This window comes from Salvelinus fontinalis, chromosome 15 (genome assembly GCF_029448725.1).
Source record: "Salvelinus fontinalis isolate EN_2023a chromosome 15, ASM2944872v1, whole genome shotgun sequence".
Lineage (NCBI taxonomy): Eukaryota > Metazoa > Chordata > Actinopteri > Salmoniformes > Salmonidae > Salvelinus > Salvelinus fontinalis.
This window is the reverse complement of record NC_074679.1, coordinates 47,359,038-47,367,861: the sequence shown is the minus strand read 5'-3', so window position 1 is coordinate 47,367,861 and position 8,824 is coordinate 47,359,038. Positions and strand designations below refer to the sequence as shown.

Below are 8,824 nucleotides of genomic sequence, written 5' to 3'. Positions count from 1 at the left end.
TTCCACAACCAGAACAGTAATCCCACACGAGGAGAGAAAAAGAAAAAAAATAATCAATCATCTTTTTAATTACATCATTGAAGCATAGATGCATCACTTGTGAAAAAGGTAGAAAACAACAGCATGTTTCAGTCTTTCTCAATAAGTTAAACCTCTCGGGCCAAATAGGGTCGGGCCTGCTCACAAAACAGATTCAGAAAACTCTAGAAGCTTTCAAAAGAACAAATGAAACAATTAACAACCAAGGAGTTATTCTTATGTCATTGAAATTAATCTTTGTCTCCTTGTCGTGTATTTAATAAACATGTAAAAAATTAAAAAAAATGCAAAATGGCTTATATTACAATACACAGTCGTTCTTTCACCTTTTTCCACAGGGGTTTTCCACGCAACAACGCCAAGAAGTTGTCATGCACCTTTAAGTTATCGTTTTTTTTAATGAACAATTAAACTGATAAGCTGTCGGGTTATAGTTGGTAAAAAACAAAAACAAAAATATAATTACAATAATGACAGTAATAACAAGGTTAGGTAATAAACACAGTCCTGTAGAGTCAGGAAGTCTTCTGATAGGCCAAAGCCTTAGAGCCATTCCTTCCATTCCCAAAGACAAATTGGTCCATTGGTCCTTTGACAGTTTTGCAGGCTCGTGCTGATTGGGTGAGATGATGAACAATCAATGACGGTGCTGCGGCTGTCAGCCCTCCTCCACTCAAATCCCCCCAACTGCATCTCTGGATGTGGAAAAATACATTCCATTTACCTAGGGTAAGAAAACAAGAGGGCTTAGACTTCTCTTATACTCCACTATACGATTCTACTGCAGAATACAATAAAGTACTACTTAACACTGTAAACGCATTACTTTTGGAATATCTAGTATCTTATGAGCCCATATCGACAGGACATCTTGAAAGATGAAAGTCACTGAAATAACAAATACATCAAATCAATCAGCCGACAAATGAATCCTTGAACGAGAGGCGTACTACCTTGTGTAAAGGTTGTAGTGAGGTTCCTGCTGTGGGCAGTCAGTCCAGTTCATGTACCTGCTGCATGGGGGCAGAGGTGGTCCGGCCTGGCTCAGCTGTCCTCTTGGCCATGATATCCCACTGAGGGGCTTTGGGCTTCATACCTAGCGGAGGGGAGATGGATATTAATACAGTCACAGACACTAAGGTGTGCATGCAAAATTATTGCACCATTTAAATAATATCATGATCCCCCCCCCCCCCCCCCCCCAGATAGACAAAACTTTTTTGGATCACACAGAGACAGAGTAGCCAAACTTGCGCTAGTTAGACAAGCGTGTTGCTGCGAAAGGTTCTCTCATCATCTCATCTGGTAGTGTCGGTCTCGACTGCATCTAATCGATGTAAAGAAGCTAGCTAGCTAACGCAACGAGGCTATCTTGCTGCGCTCCCCGTCCTGGTCTACAACAACTCCATATTAAAACATCATATATCGGTTGGTTGACCATTGTAATTGTAGCCTACTCCCTCATTTAGCCAACTGAATCCCATAATTTTAAATTCCATTTTGCATTGATTAGAAATCTCCCACTTCACACGGAGCCTCTGACTGTACTGTACGCTTTGATTGACAGACAATAACACGCTACAAGTGTGAAAAGTGTGTAGGCTACCGGAACATCTTTATGCTAAATGGGGCACACTCATAACTGTCCTAAAACTGCTTTATTAAAATGTCTAATGTAATGGTCTATCCTTGTAGGCTATGTAGCAATGTACATCATTTCATTTTAGACAGCCTTTTTTGTTAAAATAGGCCTATACATTTTTTCCCCGTAAAAATTGATACTCGTGCAAGTAATGGAATACTAACGTCTGCTCGGATACTGAAATATTCTAAATACCCGTGCCCATGGCTAGCAGACACACCATCAAGATTCTAGTGTATTGTAAAGCTTTTGCGCTGCCTTCAGCACTGAGCGACTGATGCTGATGGAGCAGCAGAATTAAAAGGTTACCTCTCCTGTCCCCTGTTGGTCTTCTGTAGTAATGCATGTTCATGCCTGACCTCTCCTGCCCCCTGTTGGTCTTCTGTAGTAATGCATGTTCATGCCTGACCTCTCCTGCCCCCTGTTGGTCTTCTGTAGTAATGCATGTTCATGCCTGACCTCTCCTGCCCCCTGTTGGTCTTCTGTGGTAATGCATGTTCATGTCTGACTTCTCCTGCCCCCTGTTGGTCTTCTGTAGTAATGCATGTTCATGTCTGACTTCTCCTGCCCCCTGTTGGTCTTCTGTAGTAATGCATGTTCATGCTTGACCTCTCCTGTAGTAATGCATGTTCATGCGCTGATTTCTCCTGCCCCCTGTTGGTCTTCTGTAGTACTGCATGTTCATGCGCTGACCTCTCCTGCCCCCTGTTGGTCTTCCGTAGTACTGCATGTTCATGCGCTGACCTCTCCCACCCCCTGTTGGTCTTCTGTAGTACTGCATGTTCATGCGCTGACCTCTCCTGCCCCCTGTTGGTCTTCTGTAGTACTGCATGTTCATGCGCTGACCTCTCCCACCCCCTGTTGGTCTTCTGTAGTACTGCTTGTTCATCTGCCCTGCAGCAGGAGATCAACTCAACCCAGTGACACACTTCCTGTCCCAAACCCCGACCCCCACTCCAGACAGAAGGGTGTCTTATTAGATAGACAATTGTGTAAACAGGGCTATAATCTAACTGATCCGTTCATACAGCACATCAATGAGATTGATGGAAACTTGCTGTAGCATATTCATGTTAATAATGTAGTAGTGCAGTCCGTGACGTGTGCGTAACCACAGAGGACAGATCAATTATTTTTCTAAATGAAAGTGAGAGATATAGTGGCATTCAGACTAGTCAGGCAAAGATAGCACATACTACAGTTGAAGTCAGACTTTTACTTGCATCTTAGCCAAATACATTTAAACTCAGTAACACAAATCCGAGGTGAAATTCCATCTTAGGTCAGTTAGGATCACCACTTTATTTTAAGAATGTGAAATGTCAGAATAATAGTAGAGAGAATGATTTATTTCAGCTTTTATTTCTTTCACCACATTCCCAGTTGGTCAGAAGTTTATATACACTCAATTAGTATTTGGTAGCATTGCCTTTAAATTGTTTAACTTAGGTCAAAGGTGTCAGGTAGCCTTCCACAAGCTTCCCACAATAAGTTGGGTGAATTTTGGCCCATTCCTCCGGACAGAGCTGGTGTAACTGAGTCAGGTTTGTAGTCCTACTTGCTTGCACACACTTTTTCAGTTCTGCCCACAAATATTCTATAGGATTGAGGTCATGGCTTTGTGATGGCCACTCCAACACCTGGACTTTGTTGTCCTTAAGCCATTTTGCCACAACTTTGGAAGTATGCTTGGGGTCACTGTCCATTTGGAAGACCCATTTGCGACCAGATTGAGATGTTGCTTCAATATAGCCACAATATTCCTGCCTCATGATGCCATCTATTTTGTGAAGTGCACCAGTCCCTCCTGCAGCAAAGCACCCCCACAACATGATGCTGCCACCCCCGTGCTTCACGGTTAGGATGGTGTTTTTCGGCTTGCAAGCATCCCCCTTTTTCCTCCAAACATAACGATGGTCATTCTGGCCAAACAGTTCTATTTCTGTTTCATCAGACCAGAGGACATTTCTCCAAAAAGTACAATCTTTGTCCCCATGTGCAGTTGCAAACCGTAGTCTGGCTTTTTTAATGGCGGTTTTGGAGCAGTGGCTTCTTCCTTGCTGAGCGGTCTTACAGGTTATGTCGATATAGGATTCGTTTTACTGTGGATATTGATACTTTTGTACCCGTTTCCTCCAGTATCTTCACAAGGTCCTTTGCTGTTGTTCTTGGATTGAATTGCACTTTTGACACCAAAGTACGTTCATCTCTAGGAGACAGAACGCGTCTCCTTCCTGAGCGGTATGAAGGCTGCGTGGTCCCATGGTGTTTATACTTGCGTACTATTGTTTGTACAGATGAACATGGTACCTTCAGGCGTTTGGAAATTGCTCCCAAGGATGAACCAGACTTGTGGAGGTCCACAATTTTTTTCTGAGGTCTTGACTGATTTCTTTTGATTTTTCCCATGATGTCAAGCAAAGAGGCACTGAGTTTGAAGGTAGGCCTTGAAATGCATCCACAGGTACACCTCCAATTGACTCAAATTATGTCAATTAGCCTATCAGAAGCTTCTAAAGCCATGACATAATTTTCTGTATTTTTCCAAGCTGTTTAAAGGCACAGTCAACTTAGTGTATGTAAACTTCTGACCCACTGGAATTGTGATACAGTGAATTATAACTGAAATAATCTGTCTGTAAACAATTGTTGTAAAAATGTACTTGTGTCATGCACAAAATAGATGTCCTAACCGACTTGCCAATACTATAGTTTGATAACAAGAAATGTGTGGAGTGGTTGAAAAACGAGTTAATGACTCCAACCTAAGTGTATGTAAATTTCCGACTTCAACTGTATTCTAGGAGTCTTGTCTCCCGTCCAAACCCAGAGAAGATGTCTGTAGATACCAGCTAGCCTGCACTGCAGTCACCCTAAGAGCAGGGTTTCCCAAACACGGCCCTGGGGCCCTCCCTGGGTGCACGTTTTGGTTTAATGCCCCAGAACTACACAGCTGATTCAAATAACCAACTCAGCATCAAGCTTTGATCATTTGAATCAGCTGTGTAGTGCTGGGGCAAAACCCAAAACGTGCACCCAGGGAGGGGCAGGACTGAGTTTGAGAAACCCTGCCTTAGAAGACACAGTAGAACCACTCATTGTAGGTAGCCTATAGGCCTAGCTCCCCCCCTCCTGCCGTTACTCTCCACGTTTCTCCTTCTATGCAACACACATTGACAGGTGCTCCTCCTTTCTGAACATGGACATAGTCCCTAGTGAGTGTGGACTAGCCCTGCTGTGGTCCAGGAGAGAAGGGTTATTAGGGGGCGAGGTCCCAGCGAATCACACCACCCCTTTGGTCTCACTCCGGTCCCAGATAGGTCCTGGCTACCGCTCCGTTACCATGACAACCCCCGCCGTAGCCTAGAGCGATATACACCACAGAGAAAGAAACCAGCCTTCACTACAACCTACTGAGATGGATGTACAGAGACAAAGAGCGAGAGAGAAATGGAGAGAGCAGAACAAAAAAAAATAATAGAGAACAGTGCAAGAGAAAAAGAGGGGGGTAAAGGAGAAAGCGACAGAGACAGATGGTGCAAAAATAATCAACTGTCAAGGGAGAAAGAGAGGGGGGGTAAGGAGAGAGAAAGAAAGAAAGTGAAAGGCGGAAAGTTGGTGAGCAAAAACAAGAGGGGCATGTTTAACCAGTTACAGTAGTACATTGAGACAAAGGGAGACGAGGGGGAGGGGTGGAGAAAGGGAGGTCGCAAAAAAAGAAGAAAAAGAAAGATGGCCGCAATGACACAAGACGTTGGGGTGCAGACTCAAACCCCAATGGAGTGCAGCAATGACCACAACGGTCTTCCATCAACATCCCAACCGCTCCAACCCCTTTCTACTCCTCTCCCGCACCTCGGTCTCTCACCATCAATGCCGTTGTGCTGCTCGTAGGTGCGTTTGCCCAGGATGGTGGGCGAGCCGTTGTTGAGAATGTTGGGTGTGGACTTGATGGGCGTCAGGCTACCCGTGGTGACCGTCTGGCCACGCGGGGGGTCATGTTTGGGAGGGCACGGGTGGGCCTCTGGGGACCCGGAGAGAGGAGGACAGAAGACACAGAGGAGAAGAGACAGGAGGGAGAGAAAGGAAGAGAAAACAGAAAGATATGAGTTTAAAATCGCAAAATCAACATTGGCTAAAACAGACAACATATAATACAGTATGCCATTTAGCAGACTGAAAATGAAAGACTACAGATGGGCGTAACAGATCCTCACCTAGATATCGGACAACAGACTCCAGAGGCTTCCTATCAACTGGCTTCAGCGGCAAGGGCTTTTTGGGCTCGTCTGGCAACCGCAGTGCACCTGAAATAAACCACAAAGTCAGTATAGTATGCATGTACCACATTTCAGCAGACCATTACATAAGACCTGAGACCTTTCAAAACATTTTGCAACAGGAAAATAAAACAAACGTTTCTTATTGGACAATTTCAGGTAGTCCCTCCCTGTTTTACTCAGTTTTCGTCCGTTTGGTGCCTTAATGAACAGGACCCAGGTCTACATCGTATCGTACTCTCCCTACGCCTTGATTTGGGTGGTGAGGAGGTGGTAGGGGTTGAGGGGTACAGTACTCACACTCTTGTTTGATTTGGACTGTATTGAGAGGGAGGTAAGGGTGTCGGGCGAGGAAGCGTGGTCTGATGATGTCCTGACAGACCCGTCGGGCGGCGCGTGTCACCTGGGTGGTCTGTAGGTAGAAGGCCTGTTTCGTCTTCACAGCAAACTTGGGGCTCCCACCGTGACGCATGGGAACACTGTGAGGAGACTGGCGGTGGGGGAAGAGAGAAAGCGAGGATATGAGAAAATGTTTAGAGAACGGACAACAATCAGAGACAAGAGTGGAGTCCAAGACAAAAAGTTGTAAGTTGTTATACAGAAGGGCCGGGACGTTTTTCCTGGTCAGTTTCACATTATCCTTGAATATGTTTTAATCGAATACATGATATTGTATTGCATTATCTTTCTACATGATCTCTCAGTTTGAGTTGTTTACCATGTTGTTGCGGTTGGGTCCAGGCCTCTCTCCTTCCAGTCTGGTTGGCATCTTCAGTCCTCCATACTTCTTCCAGTAGGTCCAGCAGGAGGCACACAGACGACACTGCATGTTGGGGGGACCCCACGAGTACCACTGGTACGAGCTGGTGGCTACATGCACAGAGAAAGAGGACACACACACGTCGAGAGACACCCACACAAACTCAGTGAGTCTAAATCATTTAAGACTTTATTAACACTACTAAAATAGCTCTGAATAGATTCTACTGCAGCGTGAGCTGAGCTTTGCCTTGCTCTCCGTCTTAAAAACTCCCACTCCTTCATTGTTAAAGAACAGCAATAGAGACGGAGGCTTGGCTTGGAGCCTTGCTCCCCAAGTATGGGGAAGAGATCATACTAGGATGAGAGTGAATCTCAAAGTTCTCCAGGAGGTACTGTATATCTGTACTAGGAAGTACTCTTGACTCCCAGGTTAACTTCCTGGTCTCTTTTCTAACATCGTGGTCTTTATTTCATCATCCAGGAAACAGGACAGTTGTGGCGTTACTCACTGTAGCAGCTTTCACAGGCGCGGCCCAGACCTGGGGTCTGTCCTGAGGGAACTGATATCACCCCCAGGGCTCCAGGCAAACCCCCGGCTCCGACTGCGGCTCCAGCTGCCGCCCCGGAGCCGTTCACCAGGCATCCCACACCTCCAGGCTTTACACTGTTAACACTCAGCTGGTTGGGGTTGGGCTTGTTGCTATGAGGAAGTGGGCAGAGGATCAGAGACAGAGATGCAACGCACTGTATAATCTGCGGTCGTCACTATCTGGGCAAGTTGCAAAGTCATAAACCCCGCCTATTTCTACAATTTCTCTTCTTAAAATCAGATTTTAAACCTAACTGATAACCTTACGCCTAACCCGAACCTTAAGTTAAGACCAAAAGACTTTGCAGCTTGACCATCTAGTGGGAACCGTCATCTGCAGCCAGTCCCAAATACCCCCTTAACCCTTCGGCACCATCCCGCCAATGTTTGCAGACGCTCCACCATTACCAATTACACTTATACAGAGCATTCCGATCTGCAAAGACCAAAGACTTAGCGGCAGGGTGCAAATTGGGACCTGCTGTAGGAGTCTGACAAGAATCACAGTATCCCAGTCCCCAGTAGCCAGCCAGATAGATACTCACTAGTTGGGGATGTAGACTTGCTTCAACTTGCTCTCTGCCTCGGCTGCTTTTAACCGTTTCTGCTGTACGTATCTGTCTGTGGTCTTCCACATGTAGTAGTACTCTATGATACTGGTCAGGGACTTCCAGGGGAGCTGCCGGGGAGGACGAGAGACAAGCGCTTTCAACATCACAGATATGCCATCGTCATGCTTTAGAGCCGTTTCCACCTCACAGACAACGGTCCTCGCCATCATGCTTTAGGGCACTACATTAGTGCATTTCCTACATCTTTGTAAGCAAATACTTTGATCTTCGAGGGGGAAAATGAACACTGTGCTCTTTAAAAAAAGTTTGAAAGAGGCAACTGAATTGTCAGGCTGCCAGAGAGCAAGCCCCACCCCTAACAGCAGCCTGTGGCTGTGGGCTGGATAGTGCACTGACTGTAACCCACCACCAGGTGGCAGAGTGAGGCACAGCGTAAAGACTGCATAAACCTCATTCATTTATTCTTCCCCCTCAGGGCAACAGCAGCACCTGGCTGACAGAGATATAGACATACAGTATCTATCTCTATGGCTACAGCAGACATGCTGGATTCTCTTCTCTGCTCTCAATAGGATGCCTGGCAGTCTGAGTTGAGTGTCTCACTATTAGTTACAAAAAGGATGGGCAACTTTGATGGGGGTGGGGGCCACAACGCAAAATCATAGCTCATCATGAGGGGCTGCAGTGGCTTGCGGGTCTGTGTAGCCACACATGCAGTCAGAGCCAGGTATGGATAGCCGTTTGGGGGCACTAAGTAAAAAATTGTTGGCCCCCACCCACCTTGCGAGCAAAACATTTTAGCGCTCTTGAAAGCGGAGAGAAAACATTTACGTTTCACAGTTAATTTCCTGCAATGCTACAGATTTTGCCATGGGGGCAAAGATTTGACTATTTTCTAACTAATTTCATGTAATACTCATTTTGCCATGGGGAAACTGAT

The 8,824-nt window shown here is 45.7% G+C and overlaps 1 protein-coding gene across 2 annotated transcripts in view; it reads right to left on the bottom strand.

Moving 5' to 3' along the window:
• Positions 1 to 48: 48 nt before the first annotated feature.
• mta1 (metastasis associated 1) overlaps positions 49 to 8,824 on the bottom strand; it is a 51,153-nt gene continuing 42,377 nt past the window's right edge. Inside the window, exons 10-17 of one of the 2 annotated variants that reach the window (XM_055864029.1) lie at positions 7,858 to 7,991; positions 7,233 to 7,423; positions 6,680 to 6,831; positions 6,262 to 6,451; positions 5,899 to 5,988; positions 5,550 to 5,705; positions 993 to 1,135; positions 49 to 763 (exon numbers count right to left, since the gene is read on the bottom strand). In XM_055864029.1, coding sequence (XP_055720004.1) covers positions 1,032 to 1,135; positions 5,550 to 5,705; positions 5,899 to 5,988; positions 6,262 to 6,451; positions 6,680 to 6,831; positions 7,233 to 7,423; positions 7,858 to 7,991 — 1,017 coding nt within the window. In that variant the 3' untranslated portion in view covers positions 49 to 763; positions 993 to 1,031. The remainder of the gene's footprint in view (positions 764 to 992; positions 1,136 to 5,549; positions 5,706 to 5,898; positions 5,989 to 6,261; positions 6,452 to 6,679; positions 6,832 to 7,232; positions 7,424 to 7,857; positions 7,992 to 8,824) is intronic. The other variant, XM_055864030.1, reaches the window with a different exon arrangement.